The sequence below is a fragment of the Lissotriton helveticus genome, chromosome 9 (assembly GCF_964261635.1).
Source record: "Lissotriton helveticus chromosome 9, aLisHel1.1, whole genome shotgun sequence".
Taxonomy (NCBI): domain Eukaryota; kingdom Metazoa; phylum Chordata; class Amphibia; order Caudata; family Salamandridae; genus Lissotriton; species Lissotriton helveticus.
In genome coordinates, this window is record NC_136070.1 from 242,376,446 (window position 1) to 242,399,700 (window position 23,255).

The following is a 23,255-nucleotide window of genomic DNA, read 5'->3' on the forward strand; positions in this document are numbered from 1 at the left end:
AGACAGAGAAGCTGCAGCGGCAGCATACGTCACAAGAGCCGCGCTGTGATTGGTTAACATACGTCAGTGTTCGCGCACCGATTGGTTCACGTGACTAAGGCAAGCTTACAGCTGATTGGCTCATCCTGAAAAGCAGTGATTCTATTGGTTGAGCAAAATAGTGACGAAGCCTAACCTGATTGGTTTGTTGGTGAGTTTCGCGCACGGATTGGTTGGTGTTGCGGAATAACAAGGAAATTGTTACGATCTTTACCGAAGTAAGACAAATTGTTTTAAAACATGGATTATTATTACATGAAGGAGAAAAAGAAACTTTCATGGTTTCAGAAATTGAAAAAGAAACTTAAACCTGACAAGAAAATTGCGACGCGAGGTGGACGATTAATTTAGTACAAAACACCTGCAGCGTACATGTTGGGTGAATATGGTTATCATACTTGTCTTTGGATTGAGAATTGGATGAAATATACTGAGAATGATGGTGTATTAGCATGGCCAGAAGACGGATCATTTAACATGGCAGTTTTGAAAAACTTAAGAGAAAAAATGATGAAACTCGTACCAAAGCCTAGACCAACTCAATTTGAAGCTCTAGTTGAATGGGAGGATGAAATGTTTGAATTACAAAGAGAAAGTAGAGGAATATCAAGGAGAGCAGGACTAGATCTTAATAGAGAAACACATGAGGATAGAATGCGTCGATGGAGAAGCGCAGACATGTGTGATGGTTTGTACCCAGTGAGACTAATTGATGAGGTAACTGGACAAAAGAGTACCCAAAAGAGAAATAATATTAGTGAAGAAAGTGATTCAGAAGATGTGGTATTAGAAGAGATTTATACTAGAAAACCGCCACCTTATCAACCAGTTTGTTCATGGACTTCTCCAAGTGCCCCTCCAGGAGAAATTATTGATGAGACATCACCTAAAACAAATCAGAATCATAGAAAAACACCTGAAAGAGTAGAAACAAGATGTAGTTCAAATTTATCGGGAGAAAATAGAAATTATGCTGAAACCCCAGTCCAGAGAAACGTAACCCCAAATGGAAAAAGAACAGAAAGGTATGAGGAATTACCAAATATCTCAGAATATAATCGTTCAAAAGATGAATTAATACAGCAGTTAACTAAAAGCATGGAAGCAGTAACAGTACCTGTAACGATTGGACCTGTACTTCCAGTATTTGATCAAAAAGAAATTAGACATTCAGCTTTAACTGTTCCATTAAATTCAGAGATACAGAAAGTGACTGAAAAATGTTATTCAGATTTGTCTGAAATACATCGAGAGAAAATAATGATGCCTGACTTAACTTTTAATCAAAGTTTGACGAGTAAAACTCCATCTGGTGCAGAATCTGATTCTGGAACTCCAGAAAAGAGTCCGAGTAAAATAAATTTACCACAAACCCCCGAATGTAAATTACTTGATGTTGCAAAATTGAAAGCAGATCTGGAGGAATTAATAATTGGAACAATTGGAACTGACAGTTTGAAGGAATATCAGGATGATGAATTATTATTTATTTGCAAAAGTATATCATGGAAAACGAAAAACAAATATGATCAATTGGAGGAGATGGCTGCTGAATTAGAAGTAGATTTAAGTAAGCAAAAGAATTTGCAGAAAACGTACAGGGTGGATTTCTCTGAAAAGGATATTGAAAATATGAATACCACAGGAAGAATAATTCATATAAAAGATTTAATTGTGATTTTGAGAAAATGGGGTGAACTAAGTAAATGGAGAGTAAAATGGACAAAGAAAAGAGATGAAGACAGAACAAGCTTAGCTTTTCATATCAGATAAAAGAAGGAAGAAGTAGTAAATTAATTTCCAATGAGAGAAATACCAGGAGGAGGGTATGTGCATGTCCCATGAACAAGACAGGACATTTTAATGTTCACAAATGATTTTCCTCGATTAAGAGAAAAACCTGTAGAATGGTATCGACAGGTAGACAGGTTTGTGAAAGTTTCAAAAGTTTTGTGGATTGATCTTGATGGATTCTTTGACATAGTTGTCCCATCAGATCTTTGGGCAGAATGTAAAATTACTATAAATTGGCCTAAAGAAGAATATCCTCGACATAAGGTAACAGGTGCTCCTTCACCAGAGGTGATGAGAAAGTACGAACAGGTAATTGTGTTTTTGAAAAACAAGATTCCCCAAAAGAGATAGATTGGGTTAAAATAGATAGAACAACCCAAGAGCCAAAAGAATCAGTACAATCATTTTATGAAAGATTACTGCTGGTATTTAAACAATAGTGTGGTTATGAAAATGTGTAACCCCTTCCATGCTCATGACGAGCTCAGCTCGTCATGCAGTACACTGCGTGTGTGCTCATGACGAGCTGAGCTCGTCATGAACAATGGGATTCAAGGATCTGCAGCACAGAGGATGAATTGCTGTAGCATTGATAGTGTTAAGTGAAAAAAGACATGAGCCATTTTATATACAGGTTTGTATATGGCTTAAGACCTGAAATTAGTGAAATGGTAAGAATTGGAATAGTTGGTTGGCAAGCAAACACAGTAGATGAAATCTTAAGAAAAGCAAAATACTGTAGTGATGAAATAGATGCTAAACAAAAGAAGCTAAAAGAAAAGGCTATGTGGGCACAGGTAAAAGTGGCTGAACAACAAATGGCAAATTTGGGAAATAAAAATGTTGATCAGAATCAAGGGAAATTTAAAGGTAATTATATTAAGCCAAAATTGATGGGAAATATAGAAGAGCTAAAACAGAAACTCCCATGTTTTAATTGTGGTGAAATTGGACACTGGAAGCGCGAGTGCAAGAATCCGCCCAGAAATTATTTAAGAAATGCATCATTAAATCCACAGATGCAGAATGAGATAAATCAGCAGCAACAGCTACAGCGACAGGTAGTGATTCAGCAAAGTCAGATACCACAACCGCCACTTCCAAACTGTGTAAATGTGCAGAGATACAGTGCAGAAACAGGATTCAGCGGAGGTGAACAGGTAAACAGATCACCAAGAGTGAATGTGTCGAATGTGTCACAACAATATTGGTTGAAAGAAGATGGAGGGAGTGATTCTGATGATTACTTCTGATGGTGCCTGAGAGAGGAGGAAGAGTGTGTGCTTGTAGACACTCTTAAAGTAGATCAATCTGGTCCATTTTAAAATGGTAAAGTGAATGATGTAGAAATTACTTTCCTAGTGGATACAGGTGCTACCCGTTCTACTGTTAGATCAGTGGAAATAGAAAACCTTCCTCTCTCTGGTGAAAAAATCCAAGTAGTAGGTGTAGCAAATCAGCAAATAAAAACAGATCTAACTGAACCAGTTGAAGTTGAAATAGGTAAATTTAAGGACATGCATAGATTTGTAGTTTGTAATAGCAGTCCTGTAAATCTATTGGGTAGGGATATCCTTTGCAAGATGAATTGTGCAATATATTGCTCACCGGATGGTATTGAGCTACAAACTCCAGAAGAAGATGGGCTTTACAAATTAACAATGTCAATGATTGAGGCAGAAGAAAGTAAATTATTTCTGTGTTTGATAAGAATAATCTACCTGAAGAATTAAAAGACACAGTGAATGTAAAAATTTGGGATTTCACTGGAGATGAAATGGGTTTGATGAAAAATGTAGATCCAGTAAAAATATCAGTAAAACAAGAAGCTGATTATCCAAACATTCCTCAGTATAAAATGAAAGCAGAAGTGATTGAAGGAGTTATTCCCGTAATAGTCAAATTCATAAAACAAGGTGTTCTAAAAGAAATTGAAAGTAGCCCATGTAATTCACCGATTATGGGAATTAAAAAGCCAAATGGAACTTTCAGAATTGTTCAAGACCTGAGAAAAGTTAACAAAATTGTTGTTCCATGTTGCCCAGTTGTACCAAACCCAGCGGTAATTTTATATCAGATTCCGCATGATGCAGAATGGTATACAGTTATAGATTTGTGTAATGCATTCTTTACTGTTCCATTGCATCCAGAAAGCCAACAAATGTTTGCGTTTCGGTTCAAAGAGCGTATTCTAGCATGGTGTCGAATCCCTCAAGGGTACACCGAGAGTCCATCTATTTTTAATCAGTTGCTAAAGAAATCCTTGGAAAATCTAGATTTACCTGGAAAATCTACATTGGTGCAGTATATTGATGATCTCCTTGTGGCTGCAAAAACAAGAGATAATTGTGGAACAGATACCATTACTCTTTTAAATCATCTGGCAGAAGAGGGACATAAAGTATCTCCTGCAAAATTACAGTTTTGCAAACAAGTAAAATATCTTGGTCACAGAATTGCGAAGGGAGTCAGACAAGTGACTACAGAAAGAATAAAAATGATTCAAGCAATGCAACCTCCAAAAGCACAGAGGCAGGTTAGAATGTTTCTAGGAATGGTAGGTTATTGTCGCCAGTGGATTAGTGGATTTTCAGTTATTGCAAAGCCACTGCAGAGACTAACAAAAGCAGACATAAAAGACCCGATCAGCCTAACAGAAACTGAATTAAAAGCTTTTGAACAGTTAAAGAAAAGTTTGTGTGAAGCTCCAGCATTAGGAATGCCAGACTACGAGAAAGAATTTGAGCTGTATTGCAGTGAAAGAGAAGGATGTGCATTATCAGTTTTGAATCAAAGACCTGGAAAACTGAGAAAGCCAATAGCATATTTCTCAGCTGTTCTTGACCCAGTTGCAAAAGCATTACCAGGTTGCTTAAAAGCAGTAGCTGCAACAAGTGTTAGCTTGGAACAAAGTGAAGGAATAATAATGGGATTTCCTGTAAAAGTATATGTTCCACACTCAGTTGATATTCTCCTCACAAGAAGCAGAACACAACATTTGACAAATAATAGGCTAACAAAATATGAAAAGGTTATCCTTGGCTCGGACAATGTTTCAATTGCGAGATGTGTGAATTTAAATCCTTCCACATTATTACCTGACAGTTCTGAAACAGAAATCAGAGATGAGGCTGTTGATCATGAATGCCTGGATGTATTAGAATATCAATCAATCAATCAATCAAAGCATTTGTATAGCGCACTACTCACCCGGAGGGTCTCAAGGTGCTTTGGGAGGGGGGGGGTCCGCTACTGCTCGAACAGCCATGTCTTGAGCTGCTTCCTGAAGGCAAGGTGGTCCTGGGTCCGGCGGAGGTGGGTCGGGAGGGAGTTCCAAGTCTTGGCGGCCAGGTAGGAGAAGGACCTTCCTCCTGTGGTGGCTCTTCGGATGCGGGGGACGGCGGCGAGGGCGTGGCCGGTCGATCGAAGCTGGCGTGTGGGAGCGTAGAAGTTGAGGCGGCTGTTGAGGTATCCTGGGCCTTGGTTGTGTAGGGCTTTGTGTGCGTGGGTGAGGAGACGGAAGGTGATTCTCTTGTTGACTGGGAGCCAGTGCAGATCTCTCAGGTGTCCGGAGATGTGGCTGCGATGGGAGATGTCCAGGATGAGTCGTGCTGAGGCGTTCTGAATCCGCTGGAGTCTCTTCTGGAGTTTGTGTAAGGAATGCAGGTTGGTTCCACAGGAGCGTCAGGAATCCGAAGAATATTCCACAGCCTTCCCCTACGGCCTTCCGACTCTATCAAGCACTAGAGTACGAGAGACACGCCAGGGGAAAACAGGGAGACAAAACAAGGAAAGTTTTGGGGGAAAAAATGTTCGATGGTGATCTCCAGGATTGGATGCGTGGTACTTCAATGAAGGGAACTGGATAACAGGTAGGCTGCAATGAAAGGTGAATAAGTACTCTAGCTATAACACCTTATCTGGAATACTCTAAGATACCTTTACATGAAATATCACATACCCCAGGTTCTTAACGTGTCGCTGAATTAAACATATGGAGTCTTATATAAGGAACATCTTCTGGAGCTGTGGTAGGGATGACACAATATGTAAATGAGCACTTGTAAATTAGATACTGGTAATAATAATATAGTCTAACTTGTCCCCTTCTTACTTCAACTGTCTTGTAACAGGCTTTGAAGAAACATTCAATAACGTATGGCATGAAAAGAACCTTCAGCCCACTTCTTCTGCTGATGTTTATGACCATCTATGAAAACCAAAACGGAATATATAAATCATGTGTGTGCCAATCGTGACAAAAGTATAAGTAGCGCAAAAGCGCTCTTACTGTGATTCCCTGTAGTGTAGCAGAAAAGCACCCACCATGGTCCACGCAAGAATCACTCCAAATGCCAGGGAACGGAAATCCAGTAAACCAATCAAGTGAAGGGAAGCAAACCGATACCAGGGGGTTTGTAGGCTAATAGGAAGGGGATGGAAATATAAGGACACTAGCTAACTGTCTAAATGGGAAAACAGGAGGGAATAATGAAAAAACCTACACCGAACAGCGGAGCACAAGCCCGGCTGTCTGATGAAGTACACTCGAACAGAGATGAAAGGATAAGCCCAGCCGGATGGCGGAGCAAAACCCGGCCGCCGGGCGAGACTCAAGGGCCAGGGAGGGAAGGAAGGTTCACGCCGAGTAACGTGAACGAACAACACTAGGGGGGAGCAAGGCGGAGCCCAGCCGGATGGCGGAGCAAAACCCGGCCGCCGGGCGAGACTCAAGGGCAAGGGGGGAAACAGGCGCCCAAGTCTGAACGCCTGTAGGCAGCGAAATAGCTGCAGCTTGTAAGCGTAGAATCGAAGCCCGCTCAGGAGCGCGGGGGCCGATAACGCACAGCACAAACCAAACAGGAAGATCCAAGAGGAAATACGGAAGTCAGGCAACAGGATCCAGACGGATGCGGAAAACAAAGGGAGCTTGACGCCAGAACGTGAAGCGTCGCTCCTTGTTTCCTGGTTCTCTAAATAGCACTTTTCTTAAAGGGACAGTGTATGGGAGTCTCGAGGCATGACAGTTTGGCGGTGGTTCCGGCGTAGAGGGAGTTGCCGTAGTCCAGACGGCTGGTGACGAGGGCCTGGGTGACCTTCTTCCTGGTCTCGGTGGGGATCCACCTGAAGATCTTACGTAGCATGCGCAGGATGTTGAAGCACGACGAGGAGACGGCGTTGACTTGTCTGGTCATGGAGAGGGAGGAGTCCAGGATGAAGCCCAGGTTGCGTACGTGGTCTGTTGGTTTGGGTGCGCTGCCCAGGGCGGGGGGCCACCAGGAGTCGTCCCAGGCGGAGGGTGAAGATCCCAGGATGAGGACTTCCGTCTTGTCCGAGTTCAGTTTCAGGCGGCTGTTCGTCATCCACTTGGCTACGTCAGTCATCCCTTCGTGTAGGTTGGCTCTGGCGGTGGCGGGGTCATTGGTGAGGGAGAGGATCAGCTGGGTGTCGTCGGCGTAGGAGATGATGTTGAGGTTGTGTTGGCGTGCGATGGCTGCGAGGGGGCTCATGTAGACGTTGAAGAGGGTTGGGCTGAGCGAGGAGCCTTGAGGAACGCCGCAGATGACTTCGGTGGCTTCTGATCTGAACGGGGGGAGGCGGACTCTCTGTGTCCTTCCGGCGAGGAACGAGATGATCCATTCCAGTGCCTTCTCCTGGATTCCGACGTTGCTGAGGCGCTGCACTAGGGTACGGTGGCAGACAGTGTCGAAGGCCGCGGAGAGGTCTAGGGGGATGAGGGCCGCTGTTTCTCCGTTGTCGTTGCACTAAACCCAGACAGGACATAAAAGATGTCCCGTTGGATGAATCAGATTATGTTTATTTTGTTGATGGTTCATGTTTAAGAACAGATGAAGGTGTTCTGAATGCAGCATATTCAGTATGCACAGTTGCTGATGTAATTGAAGCTTCTTGTCTCAAAGGAATTCGTTCAGCTCAAGTAGCAGAATTGATTGCTTTGATTCGTGCATGTGAATTGGGAAAAGAGCTAAAAATAACTGTAGTGACTGATAGTCAATATGGTTACGGCATAGTCCATGACTATGGCCAGCTCTGGTCTCAAAGAGGTTATTTAACTTCTGCGGGATCTCCAATAAGAAACGCACAGTTGATAAAAAGATTAATTGAAGGAATTCAGCTACCAGAAAAAATTGCAGTGGTAAAGTGCACTGCACATAAAAAAGGAGAGGATTACATAACAAAAGGAAACTCATATGCTGATACAATAGCAACATTCTGTCCAAAAGAAAATGTGTCTATTAATGGAGAAAAAGAAAACGAACATGTTTTGAACTCGCTTATGCTAACATCTGTAGTTGAAACTTGGCAGAGAGTAAAACAGTTGCAAGATGAGGCAGATGATGTTGAGAAAAACACATGGTTAAAAGCAGGATGCAGACAGAGAGAAGAAGATGAGGTTTGGGTTTACAAAGATGACGGACCAGTAATGCCAGACAGTATGATTTCTGACATGGCACGCAGGTACCATGGTCCAGGACATATTGGCAGAGATTCAATGATTAGATTATTTAGACAAACATGGTACAATCCAAAATTCAGAATAATTGCAGTCCCTTTGTTAGAGGTGTCTTATCTGCCAGCAGATCAACCCAAACAGAAAAACTGTTGTCAGCATGGGAACCATAGGACGGGAAGGTGGTCCATTTACCAGATTACAGCTTGACTTCATTGACATGCCACCTCACAACAAACTCAGATATGTCTTGGTGATAGTCTGTTTGGTTTGGTAGAAGCATTCCCAACACGCCGCAATGATTCAATTACTGTGGCAAAATTGCTTTTGAGAGAAATCATGCCAAGGTATGGATTTCCGGTGACGGTCGAGACAGATCGTGGCACACATTTTGAAAACAGATTGTTACAATTGGTTTGTGAAGCTCTGGATATAAAACAAACACTACATTGTGCTTACAGACCAGAAGCATCAGGTGTTGTTGAGCAAGTGAATGGTACAATAAAAAACAGAATAGCAAAGATGTGTTTAGCAACAGGAATGAAGTGGACAGATGCTCTTCCACTTGTTTTGATGTCTTTGAGAAGCATTCCAGATAGAAAAACAGGTTTGAGCCCTCATGAGATACTAATGGGTAGGGTCATGAGGCAAGCATTTGTTCTAGTTGATAAACTGTTGAGCATTAATGATAGCATCATTATGGATTACTGCAAACATCTATCTGATGTGGTGACTTCTGTGTTCCATCAGGTGGGAACTGAAGTAATTACTAAAGAAAAAGAACAAGCTCATGATCTGTTACCAGTTGACTGGGTGAGGACAAAAGTACACCGAAGAAGAAACTGCCTAGTACCAAGGTGGCAGAAGGCAAGACAGGTGATATCAGTCTCAACAAATGCAGTAAAGTGTAGGGGATTGAAGAGATGGATTCATGCTAGCCCCACCATACGAGTGCCAGCACCTGAGAATCCTGACGAAGGTGAAACAACAACTGATTCAGATTCAGAAGAAGAACCTGAAAGAAATCCAGATCCTGAAGATCGACAGGAAAGTCGACATCTGGAAAATTCTAATGCGAATGAGGCATTGAATGAAGAAAATGAAGAAATTGTGATACAAGATTCTGAAGAAAATGAAAACGATAAATATCTGCTAGATCAAGTAGCAGAAAAGAAAACTAAAGAAGTAGTGATTCAAGATCAAGATCAGGAGAGTATTGAAAAGCAGATTGGAAGCTCTGGAAGAAGGAACGAAAATTCTGAAACTGGTGAATTGGAAGTAATTGAAGAAGAAGAAGAAGTTCCAAGTACCAGCTATAAGGATGATGTTCCTAACAGAGTGAAACTGCCGAGTAAAGAAGTTCCTGAATCTAAAGAAAAATCTGATACAGCAAAACTGATTATCAAAGAATCAGCTGATAACAGAAAGTGAAACAGATGAAAGTGGAGATGAGCCAAAAGTGAAAAAATCAAGGAAAAGATCTTGGAGAGTGGAGTATAATTTGGCAGAACCGAAAAGGAAATTATCAAGAAAAGGAGATAATTGGCCAAATGAAAACAAAGACCTAAAGTTTAAATTAGCAAAAGAACAGGTTAATGAGATCACAAGTCAAAAGGAAGAAAGCACAAATCAGAAAAAACAAGCAGGAAAGAAAATAGAAGTGAGAAACAGCAGAGCCAAAAGAGTAATTAAGCCAAATCAGAAGTACAAATCGCCTGAGTGGACCTACATAATTATATCACCGATGGTAGAAGTTAATAGTAGTCAAAGAAATTTTGATGATGCAAGTGATAATGATTGATTTCATTTATTAGGTGACACAAGGTTGAAGAAATTGTGTTAGGTGACACAAGGTCGAAGAAATTGTGTTAGCTGGAAAATACATTGATGTATGACATTAGGTCGAAGAAAAGCTGTTAGAAAATAACGTTTTCTGTTAAAAAAAGAGGGGAGTATATTCAATAATAATTTTTTATTTTTTATTTTTAGGGTTCTTGTTTAAAGTAAAGATGCCTTTAATTAATATTAATTCGAGGTGCTCAATTTTCAAAAGATGTTGAAAATCGTCTTTAATATGTGTAATCATGATAATTTTAGTTTGGTTAATTTTAGCTGTCATTTTTCCTTTTGGAATAGATAAAGAAATGTATGAAACGAATATGACTAGTAAAGTTGTGGTTAATCATGATAATGATAAAGTTGATAAGGCTGATAAAATGATTGTACATAAACCAGAGATTCATCAAGATAGATCTGTTGGAGATTTTTCTAGTAATACCTTTTCAAGACTTTTGTCTGAATATGTTAAGGGGATGGACGCAAAAGATTGCTACATTTGTGTCAAGTTACCTACTTCTGTGTCTGAAGGTGTCACATATAATATGCTTCCTCTTACTTATGGCATTACATGTAGTGTAATAGCTAGTTTGTTTTATCAAACTGGACGCTAGGAGTATTACTATTGAAATTATGATGATATTTTTGCAAATTTAAAAGTTGTAGATAGCTTGAATAAATTGAAACATGCTAAACATATGAGGGAATTTTTCCTAGTAACTAGTGAACTCACTTATGAGTATGCTTTTAGAAATAATTTAACATGCAAATTAAGAACAGAAGAGAAAACGTTTTTGAATATGGTGGAAGAGAGAAGGGCAATTTACAGGCGAAATGAGATGATGAAACATACTAAGGGGGTCATTACCATGTCGGGCGGATCGCCACCGCCGCAGTGGCGATCCGCCCGACAAATGCCCGCCCGCCACCCTTTTCCCCCCGCCACATTACAATGGCTGGGGGGACCGCAGCGGAGGCAAACACCGCCCGCCACTTTTCCACCCCGGTCGCCTTGCGGCCGGGACGGAAAAGGGTTCATATGGTGGCAGATGCTTGAAAATAGGTGCCTTTCCGCGGCGGCGATGCCGCCACGGAAAGGCAGGCGGTCTTTGCTTTGGGGGGGCCACTGCGGCCCCCCCTGGTGAAGGCAGAGGTGGGGGTGCACAGGGGGGTTACCTGTGGTACCCCCCTTCATTTGCATGTACAAAGCGGCAGGCACCTCACGGTGCCTGCCGCTTTGTATAAGCAAATGCGAAAATGCATTTTTAGCATTGTGGCGGGCGGTGCAGAGTGCACCGCCCACCACAATGCTAAAAATGAAGGATGTGCCCGCCACTGTGGCGGGCACATCCTAATTTCCCCAACGGGACCCCCGCCCTTATGGCGGGCGGTCCAGAATACCGATAGGGTGACGGGCGGACAAAGTCCGCCCGTCATCCTAATGAGGCCCTAAGTCTAAATTTTGGCAAATGGAAGATGAAAAGTTCAATGGTAGAAATGAAAATGTTGCAATTCACATAGATAAACCTGTTAGTGGAAAATTATTTATAAGAAGAGATAATACTTTGTTTGATAATTATTTTGTTGGTGCAAGTCAATGTGAAGACACTTATCGAATTATAGGGGGTTGGGGATTTAAAGGAGGCAAGGATCCAATTTTTCCTGGAATTTATTTTGTTTGTGGGAATAAAGCTTATTACAATCTCCCAGATCATTGGTATGGGACATGTTATGTAGGTTTAGTTTTTCCCAAAATTTTCCATATAGATAGAAATGTTAAAGGTTCATTTGAAATTAGCAATCACCTGAATAGATTTAGAAGGGAAAGTTTTTCAGAAATTATGGGAGACATATTTGGTGCAATAATACCTATGGTAGGAATAACCCTGAATGCAAATAAAATCAGAAAAATATCTACAATTGTTGATAGATTGTCAACTGATACAGCAAATGGATTTCAATTAGTGAATACAGAGCTTATTGCTATGAGGACTATGGTAATGCAAAATCGTCTTGCTTTAGACATTTTGCTGGCAAAAGAGGGTGGAGTCTGTGGAATTTTACATGTCCAACACTGTTGTACTTATATACCAGACTAGTCAGAATATAGAAATGTATATCAAGAATATAACTGAATTACACAAAGAAGTAGAACCTTTAGAAGATAATAGTTTTTCAGAACGCTTAAGTAAAAAATTTGCAGCAATTAGACACTGGTTTCAAGAAATTGGTATTTCAATTATAGGTAAAATCGTTTTCCCTTTAATAGTCATAGCTATAGTGATACCTTTGTTAAAAATTAGTTGCATGATACATAAGAGAAGAAAATATGTAGTTGAAAAGAAAAGAATTTGCAAACTTAGGAAGGAGAAAGAAAAAGAAATAGAATTAGAAGAGTTTCGGAGAACTCAATATGATAAATGCAGAAAAACAGATGAATCTAAAGTTTAGAAATACTAATATTAAGAAAGTCCAAAACATGTTGAAGGGTTGAAAATTTATAATTTTTGGGTATTATTTGGTGATTTAGAAATCACCAGATGAGGGAGTTGATGGAGCAAGGTGATGAACAAGATTTTGTTCAAACTTGTGAAGTTAATCTCCTATAACTATAATCAAATTAATAAGTTTGTGGTGAAATTACTAATCAACATAGTATAATAATATATGCATCAGTACACGCGGGATTAACTAAAGTGCTTTTTGTTGCAAACGCAAAGAAGAAATAATGAACTAACTTTGTCTATTGTCTTTGTCAGTATTACATGCGGCTGTTTTAACTAATGGCATGTGCTTATTTTGTGTGCTTATGTTATGTCTATCCTGTGACAAAGGCTCTAGGAGTTCGTGCAGCAGTTTCTAAGGAAAGGTAAATATAATGCTGCTTATTTGTGCTTCTGCTAGGTAATATAATTAACAGGATTAATTAGAAAAGGGGGTGGGTAACAAAATGGGTCTCAATTCTTTAATTAATTGATGTCTTTTGTTTGTTTAATAATAGTTTCCGAAGTGAGGCCTAAAAGTGGTTCAGAAAAACATGGCTGACAGAAATGCAGATGCGAATGTCTGTCCAGAGCGATGCCTTGCACATGTGAAATTCTTACTGCACAGTCAACATGAATAGAAAAGCAAATACTTTGGCTGAGTTAAACGTGCTCTCGGAGAAAAGGCTCAAGGACAGAAACTTAAAGTGTCTGCCAAGGCTAGGAAGTAAATGTTTGAAATTCGAGGAAAAGAATCTTTCCTGAGGAAGCAAGAAGACGTGGAAATGAAAGACAATAGGGCTTATGTAAAGCCTGGGCCTGGTCAAGTAACGGAGATGACCTAACCAATTTTATCATGGACTGACACAGGACAACCAATGAAAAGCTCGGATCTGTTCAAAAGAATGTAAAATGTAGAAAGTTTAGTTAGAAAGAAAGGTATAAAACCTGACACTCGGAGCAGAGAAAAAACTCTCTTCTTTCCGATTCCTGATTGACGTGAGATGCTGTTGGACTTTAGGCGCACGTAAGGACAGCAGACTTTCAATGATTTTTCCTTTCTAGGTGGAATGAGAATCAGACAGGGAAATAGATTTAGGGAAGGGAAACCGTTATTCTATTAATATTTCATGTTTCTGAGCTTTCTTTGAAAATGTCAGTTTATGAATTCATTTCCTCACTAAAATGCTGCTTTCTTATTTGCTTATAAAATAAAGATTTAAAACATAAATGACTAATCCTTTATGAAAAATAAAGTTAATAAAATTAGATTTGAAATGACGAGCTGGTCTTGTTTATTCGCGATCTAGTTACCATCAGTTGATTCAATCGCCTTAGTGGCCTGATTATAAATGATAAATGTTTTAAAACCATGGTGAAGTTAGACAAACTGCAGTTGTACATAATTATGTAAATAACATGAATAGTTTTGATTAATCAGACCACATGATTTAGTTGCTCAAACAATTGTCTCATAGGAGTTATGGGCCTTTATATGTGACTTTGGTTAATGGTGAGTATTGAGGTGATAGGTAGCGTTATTGAGACAGTTTTCCAATAGGAGCGCAAAGAAGGAGACTTGGATGCATAAACACTAGCTGTACAGCTTTGTCCCCACAGGCCTGTGTAGAAGCGCTGCAGAGGAAGCCCCAGAGCCCGCCAGAAACCCTGGGAGCCATTCAGCTGTTTTATGGTGTGAAGTCAGCCCCCTGCCCTAGCCCAGCACATAGGTAGTGAACACACCATGAGCGGAGTACGAATGCAGAGCACACAAAGCAGGAACAAGTCCAGAGCAGAGCAAATACTAGATAGCTAAGAAGGCATGACACCAGCATCTGCAGAACAACTTCCAACATCCCCATAAGTCTAACATGTGCCTGCAACACAGCGGACTAGTGAAAACAATATATAAATAATATACGCATGACCTTACCTGTCGAAGCAACAGGAACAAAAACAGGAAGCGGAGGGCTGGGCTTTTGTCCATTTCATGGACATAAAGGGCTATGCTTGGTAGCTGCCTGTCGAGGGTGGGACCGCCCTCATGACGTTATGACTGGGACAAGGAGGACCATATGAGGGGGTAATGAAAATTTGCTTCCCTCTGTGTTCAGTCCACCCGTTCTGAAAAGTGGTAAATGTGCCAGGACACATGATGGAAAAACTGGACATCCTAGGAAATGTGGGACTCCTGGCCACTCTATCCTAGGAGTGTTCCAGATATGACTTTAATAGGTTTCATATAATAACCCTGCTTCTACAGAAGATCCACTTTTGGGCTGCTCACTGATGGGTGTGTGGAGCACCAAGTCATACATATAAGGTTGGAAAATTGGAAAATATCTACCAGAGATATGATCTTAGTGAAATCTCAGAATTGAGTTTAGTCTAAAAGGGAGGGCAAAAACTGGTAATAATATAAGAACACCATGAACCACAGGAAGCCCTGGTGCACCTGAATTTGAATATTCAGGTATTCATCCCAGAAACCGAGAGACTCAAGCAATTTCCTGAAGAAATCCAGTGGTATGATGTGTTGCGGGCAGACCATCTAAAAGTGTATATTGGATACCAACAGATTGATCCTGATCGGGAAACCTCCAAAGACTATTTCTGACCAGGAAAAGACTGGAGTACACTATGCTCCACTGCTTCATTGAAGGCTCACAGATAATTTCTTCATCGGGTACACATAAATCCACCCTATAAATCTGGCCCTTTATCCAGTATCTGGAGGAAAGGGACAGAGCTGAAAGATATGAAAAGATAACAGTACCACTGTGGTTCATAGCTTGAGTTCCTTTTCATATTTACCAGCCCCTCTCTTTTGTCAAGGTTAATTTTACTACTATTGAAACAAAATTAACCTAGAAGGCTCTGTGCCGGGTAATTTTGTCCAGTTACTGGTTTGCAGTTTCCTAGGAAGATTGTTAGAAAAGAAAGTGCATTTCATTTTCAGGTACGTATTGGTCAATGTGATGGTTTCTTTCAGTAAATTTCTATCATGTTTTCAACATAAAGTAAGATTTTATTACTATACCTAACTATAGTGTCACTTTAACCTTTGGTTTTTTTCTGTGAGTGTCTGGGGTTAGTTGATCATATTTACCCAACTCCCTCACTGCCCATAGCTTCTGACTGTGCCCAGTAGGGAGCTGGATGCAGGACCTGGCCTGTGGTCAAGTCCTACATTCAACCTCCCCATCCTCACGAGCGACCAACCCCAAACCTCGCACAGCCTATGGCTATGCATGGAAGGGGTGCATGGCCTTGCCTGCAGTCAGACCCTCAGCCCAACCCCCACCCCGTGAACTGCCAACACACTGTTGCTGGACAACCCCCATAGTAGGGCAAATCCCCACAGACACTCGGCACACATTTTCAATTTTTTCCTTTCCACATCACTGCTGTGGTACTATCACACTAGCGGCACTGTAAGGTTCGCAGTGCAAGCTTCACTCTTTAACACTTGTGCAGACCTGTAGTATCCTGTGGGTCTACACAGGAGGGCCGAACTGGGTTTTACACGATGCCTTGCTGGGTCCTGTGGCACTAACTTTTTGTTTTTTTTATGTTGTTCCCGGAAACCCCTACCTCCAGCCCCATCCCCCACAAGGGACAGGATGTTAGGGTACCCCTACCCTGCTCCCTTGTATATTTAAAAAATATATATTTTTACAAACGCAAGGCATGAGGGCTGAGTTTTCTGTTGATGTCGACAGTGAATCATATTGCTCAAGACCAGTAATGGTGCTGGAAGATCGAAGGGACGGAGGGGTAAAAACAAAAAGCCCTCTTGGCCAATCAGAGTGGCTTATTTATTTCATGTTCAGTACTTCAGGTGTACTGTGGTACCAACAGTCCAGATATCACTATATTTTGAGCTTTAATTTCTCAAAAACGGCTGCATTTATTTACACTAAACCACAACAAACAAAAAAACTCTTTTAGAGTAAATATGTAGCTGTCTGACAAATTTGGTGTAGTTCTACTCATCCATTTTTTTTAGATCACGTTCGAAAATTCCTATGTGAAATTGGTTTGAAAAAACACATTTTGCGACCCTGCCTTTTTCTTGACCCTACTTGACAGGTCACCCCACATTTTCCAGGAAGGAGCAGAGGTGGATGAACTTTTTTTCCTTTGAAGTTTTCTGGAAGAGTCATCAGACAGCACCAGAATTATTAGCAAAACAAAAAAAATATGGAAACTCTGACCTGTCAGTAACTACACAGTGGCAACTTCCATTGTCTGAGGCTGATCTCTGCCTCCTGAGGAGTTGGCTGTCGGTTAATAAACCAATTAAATTAAGCAACAAAGAGGTTTTGCATATTATAATAATTAGAACTACAGACGGCGCTAAATATCATTTACTCTCTATAAGATGTCAAGTGGTAATTTTTTTTATTTTAAACTTCAGTTGACACAATTTCAACTATCCCTTCTCCCATTAGTTAAGCAGTTTCCACCTGGGAATATTGAGCAACGGTGCAGGGTTCGTTATTGGCTCAGATTGATGGGGCTGTTTACTTATCAGTTGATGTGTCAAAATGTGTACAATTGAGTCGTGAAGACCGCATTGCCTGTGGCTTTAAATGCGATGTCTTACATGTAAGGTTGTGATTCTAGCCCAACTAAGGTACATCGCAGGACATGTTCATCTGTTCAATCCTGAGCTGTCTTGCAGCACAGCACATGTTCGAGCCTTGTACTTGACACAGAGCAATCCTACCGCTGCAAAGATAAAATAGGTCTGTATTTTGTTTTCTGTGTTACTATGCTTTTGGCTAGTCTCTCAGTTCCCCTATTTTTCATATACAGGAGCCTGAAGAAGCATTTGTTTCGTAAATTGTTATGTACATAGGACCTTTGGGACTATGGTCTGTCTGCAGAGGGGTGAGACTTAGTTGCAGTAGAAGAAGGCTTTTAGAGACTTACGTTATAAACTATGGTGCATATTCAAAAAGTAGTACTCATGTAGTAGTCTTTTACATACGCTTGCATGCCTTTCTGCATTTGCCCACAAGCATTGAAAATGAGAATATTAAAGGAATAATGATATAAAACTAGTGCAAATAGAAAGGACTTTGCATTCTTTGCCCTTTTTCTAATAGTAATACAAGTTAGGCGTTTCAGGAGTGATACACAAAGGCACATAAGAGTACAGAATACTGTGATACTACACCCCATACTCATAAATGCTTTTGTGAATCTACCTAGATGTTTTTATATTCCTTTGGTTTTGCAACACATATTTATATTTATTTATTCAGCTTTTGTGCTGTAGTCGGGTATCATTTGATCTTTTCTATAAGGCTCCTTACACACTGGTATGCGTTTGTCTTTTTTAACATTGTTTACAAATTGTGTGTGAAATTTAAAAGTCTGGTCCTATCTTTTGCCTTACATATTATTTTCTCTCTTTCTTTTTAGCGCAGAGTGGTATGTAGACGATCCTCCTCGCGTCGTCCTGAACAAGCTGGAAACACTAGGTTATCGAGTGGTTAGCATGACAGGCGTTGGACAAACACTAGTTTGGTGTCTCCATAAGCAAGAGTAGTCAACATTAACCTTCATTCGCATCTCTTCTGTTTGGTTATCAATGAACCAGGACTACATCGAAGCTGCTGGATTTGCTGTTTATTGTGTCCGAGGTCCAACCAATATTCGAAATCTAAAACGGAGGAGAGAATTATGGTTAAGAGCGCATGCCTTTATAATGGTTATAGGTACTCAGCAAGTAAGGTTATTAGCAGTTCTTAAAGTAACAGCTGTTTTTGTAGGGCAAGTGAAGAGACCAAACATTAATGATTGTCTCACAGCAGCTGGGATATTGGCATTAGAAAGGAAATATATTATCCATTGTATTCTGGAGCTCAACATACGCTTTCCATATTAATGCCTTGAGTAACTATTCAGCAGGCCTATTATTGCATTCTTATAAAAGTCATACATGTTAACCTGAAGAGAACGGTGCTATTCCCCAAATCCTCTAATTATTAGAATTCCATTACTTAGAGGTGATAGTATCCCACCCTACTGGCAATACTATTCCGAGTGCCCTCGGGGACCTAGAAGGCTCAAAAGCACACTTAGCCTTAACAGGCTTGCCTACGGCTGTTCAGTAGACTTCACAAGTCAAACTACTTGATTGCCACCACAGTAGTACCACCCAGAAGCGAAGAAGGTCTTTGGTCACTTCCCGTATCTGATGCTCAGCTCAGTTTGGGTTTGATGGTTTAGCTGAAAAACGTCTTGTTGATATCATTAAAACCAATGCAACCTGATATGCCTAACTCTTGGACAAAGAGAAATAAACGTGCAACAAACAGAAAACAAATAGATCAAAACTGAATGCCAGTGGTTAAAAAGGGGTTAAAACCAATGAAGCTACCATCCTCTTAATAAGAGCTTATCGAGTACCCAAGTTCATAGTGGAGCTCATGAAGACTTGCCTAACTAAGACTAAAACAAGGTCTTCATTTTTGCGAAATTGAAAAATCCTTATACCAGACGCTCCACAACATCCCAATCTTAATACATTCCAATTAGCAGGAGTTGTAGTGGCATCACGCAGAATTGGTCTAAAGCAGCCAAAGCCAATTTCGGACATTCTTATACAGTCAATGTGCGAAGAAGCCAGGAGAATGAAAAGCATGTTATGTGATTTCTAATGATGAGAAAACAATGATTTTTACTATTTTAATAAACTTTATATGTAATTTCATATTTTTCCTATTGTGTCCTTATTTTTTATTAAGTTTAAAGGGGAGATGGCCCGGTTTCGAAAGAGTTATCTATACACAGACCTGAAATCCCTATTTCATTAACAAATACATTCTTGAATATGCCAGGAACAACAGACCAGAACAATGACTTGATCGACTAAGCTCTGCAAACTGTGGTCAGTGAATGCCATCATGTAAAACCAACATTTTCTACATTATTGTTACTACACAAAGTACAAAGGGGCAGTGCCATAAGTGATGAGATCTTGCGCTGCATATTGATGATACAAGTAGTTCTAAAAATTAAATGCTTTAAGTTTTTACGATTGTATATTGAAATGTTATGGCATCGTAAAAAAAGTTCCACAGAAGAGATAAAAATCACCATACAATCGGGACATGACTACTGGTAATTCTACAGAGACTTTCTCGTCTTTAAGTCTTAGTCAAGGATGCGTGTGAAGACCACGTACAATTGAAAGTAAAATATTTTGTCTGATTTAACGTCAGCACTGTCAGAACCAGTAAAGTCAGGTGACCACGTACACAAACCAGATCTAAAGGACTTTGAAAGAAAGTTCACGTGATTACTATTTTCTGTTCCACTACTGCGTTTGTGAGATGTTTTTGAATTTGGTATAGTAAACTCAATATCAGCTCCTCACCAAATCAAGTGCCCCAGAATGGAAAAACACTGACCTATTGTCAATCATTCAGGGACTTGTAAAGCGTTGCTACTCACTTGTGAAGGTCTGAAGGCTCTGGGGAGGGGGGCTGCTGGTCTCCCTGGATGGAGGATCAGTTGAAGAGCAAGCTCTTGAGGGCCTCCCTGAATTGTAAGGCTCCTGGGAGCTTCCAAAAAGCTCTCTCATGTTCTCTGTTCAGTGCATGAGTCATTCACCCAAGCAGGTATTTCCTTTTAATTCTGGGACCTGTAGTTCCAGTTTACCAATGGATTAAGCAGAACTTCAGAAAAGCCTGGATTAGATGCACTACTCAAGCATGGAATTGGGAAACTCTGGAGCGCTGTTCATCTTTGCATGCAAGGTGGCAGTTTTCGAAAGATTTATGCAAAAGTTGTTAGAAGGAATGTACAGTGTGTCGTTCTTTCAGGATGATATTCTAGTACATGAACGGAAATACTGACGAACATAATAAGCTACTACATGAGTTCATAAGCAGGCTGGCTATAGTGGTCTGACACTAAAGAATAGTGATCAGATTGGACAAATGGATAAACCTTATCTCATCAGAAATGAAGAGGAGTTTTAGCCCAGGGTCCCCTGTGTGTCCCATACCTGGCAGTATAAAAAGTCTTTGTTCTTAATGGTACCAAACTTATCACACCTGTTTTCCTACTAGAGGAGGTTTGGATAGCTAAATAAATTTGTTTTACACTAAACTGCCAATGTAATTAAATAATTAAACAACTCCAATAATCAAGAGTTGACTGTGCCAACTGGTCTAGCTGTTTTATTGACAGATGTTCTGTGCTCCAGCATTTCAACTGGGGAGCCTAAGAAAAAAGATGCCTTTTGGGCGGATTTGTAATAATTGTGTTTGTCAGGAGAATAGTTAACAAGCTAGGAGTGTTATATTTGCCTGGTGCAGAGGGGTGGTGCAATATTTATGTGTGGAGAAAATGCGGGCCTTTGCACGGACTGACATTTCTCTAGTGAAAAGAGTAGTGCCCTTGATAGCAATGTGAAATTTGGAAGCGATGGGTAGTAAGTTATAAGAAGTAAGTTAGTAGTAATGTAATGTTTCAGGAAGAAGGGCAGTGCCCTTAATACTGGGACCTTTTGTTTGGGGGGCATGGCTTAGCTGGCTGCAGGATGGTCGCACTTTGAGTAGGCCCTGCTGGCCAAGATGCAAAATCCATCAAAATCCTGCTGACCTGCGTGGTTTTTACCTTACACTCACAGTGCATCTGGCTCCCCGCATCCCTGGGCGCAATTCGATCCTCTCGTGGGTGAGATTCCGCGCCCCCGGGCGTATCCTGGCTCCTGTACGCGGTTGCTGGGCCTATTCTACTACGAGGTGACGGAGGTGGTGCCGGACTGCGGCAAAGTGCGCACATCGCCTTAACAAGCCCGCATTGGAGCCCAAGACCAGCGGTGCTGTTCCTGTGGAGCCTGCCGCTAGCGATGTTAGTGGAACGCGAGCCAGGATGAACGGCGGCGTGGTGGGGGTGCGCGTGTCGCACTATTGGGCCCGGGCTGCCAGATCCCCTCTCGCATTGACCGAGCGCGGCCTGGTGCAGCATGCCTTGGGTCCCGCGACGGGGACGGCACGCCCCCCATGTCACCCCGCTGCTACCTGCCTCTGACCGGTGGCACTCTTTGCGGCTCTCTCTTCACGGACATCCAGTGCGGGGCAGCCCAGCATCACGTCGAAGCAGACCTCCCTAGCCCAAAGTTTCACCCCGACCTGCTGGGCTGTGGACTGACCGCCACATTGGCTCATTGCTGCCTGTGGGCCCTAACTCTTGAACTGCCGCTTCGTGCGTGTGGCCACCGCTTTCCTACAGCCTCCCGCGCCCTAACAACCAGTGGGGGGGCTACCTATGTTCCTCGGAGCGTCTACTGGCAGCCCACAGTCGCCCTTAGCTTCTAACGAGTCACTGGAAAACTTCACAACTATTTTCCTGCCTGTTACGTGGGGCTGCTCCCCCAGTGGCCTGTACCTCTTGATCTGCTGTGCCACACCAACGGCTCCTAGACGCCATCCAGTACACTGCCCTAGTGGACCCACGATCCGGGCGTCATCAACTCCCCTTACTCTTCTAGATACTCCGACAGCAGGTTGCGGGCACGCTCGGTTGCCGCGGCCCAATTATAGGGAAGGCGGACCCAAAGCAATCCAAGCTAGCGTTTGAGCAGCGCAGACAGACTAGGCAGGAGGGAACGACACCAGAAACAGAAGACCTCGCCACTCAGACTGAGACTGGCACAACACGACACGACGACTTGAAAGCAATTATGCTAGACGTCAAGGCCAGCATCAGTGGTATCGCAACTCAGCTAGACAAGCTGTCGGCTAGTTTGGATTGAGTGAAGGCCAGGGTGGACTCGCATGATGCACAAATTGCTCACTTGGAATCGAGAGTCGAAGATGTTGAGGACACCATGAATGGAGACTGCCAAAAGTTGCTCCAGCTGGACGGAGTACTGGAACAAATTAAAAGCAAAAATGAAGATTTGGAGGCGCGCTCCCGCAGGAGCAACCTCCGCATCACTGGTGTGCCCGAGTCATCAAACATCACTAGAATGGAGGATTACGTCGAACAGCTCCTGCGCGACCTCTTTGGCGACGTTCCCCGGTCTTCATCGTGGAGAGGGCACACCGCTCTCTGGAACCGAAGCCTCCTCCAGGCGCGCCTGCCTGGCCAAATATCGCCACCAAAGTACTGAATTATGATGACCGCGACGCGGTCCTGCGTGCCGCCCAAGAGAAAGGTGAGGTGTGCCATCAAGGGAACTCTCGCTTTCTATTCCAACTTCACACTGGTGGTGCAGGCTGCCCGGCGAGAGTTCCTCCCGGCTAAGCGGTTGCTTCAGAAGCACCATGTTTTCTACTCTCTGGCCTACCCGGCCAAATTGCGGATTAAGAATGGGTCCTAAACACAAATCTTCAACGACCCCAAATCTGCCCTGGCCTTTGCAAAGAAACTGGATAAGCAGCAGCACCTTACCCCATCCAACTCTCAGCACACGGACGGTGGTGGTGCTAGTGACAATGATTAATTATAGACTATTGACGCTCTGGTCCTACCACTCACTGTGTTGGGTCTGGCTGCTTTCCCTGGTTGTTGCTGGACTACACTGTTCCTTATGTTACATTACCTGTTGTCCTTTCACCCACTGTTTTTCTAAACTACTGAGTGACCACCGCAGCCCTGTC

General features: G+C 41.9%; 1 protein-coding gene across 1 annotated transcript in view; it reads left to right on the forward strand.

Annotated features, from left to right (window-relative positions):
- Positions 1-19,351, forward strand: part of GCHFR (GTP cyclohydrolase I feedback regulator) — a 107,827-nt gene extending 88,476 nt beyond the window's left edge. Inside the window, exon 3 of the mRNA XM_078659824.1 lies at positions 18,058-19,351. Coding sequence (XP_078515950.1) covers positions 18,058-18,184 — 127 coding nt within the window. The 3' untranslated portion in view covers positions 18,185-19,351. The remainder of the gene's footprint in view (positions 1-18,057) is intronic.
- The last annotated feature ends 3,904 nt before the right edge of the window (positions 19,352-23,255 follow it).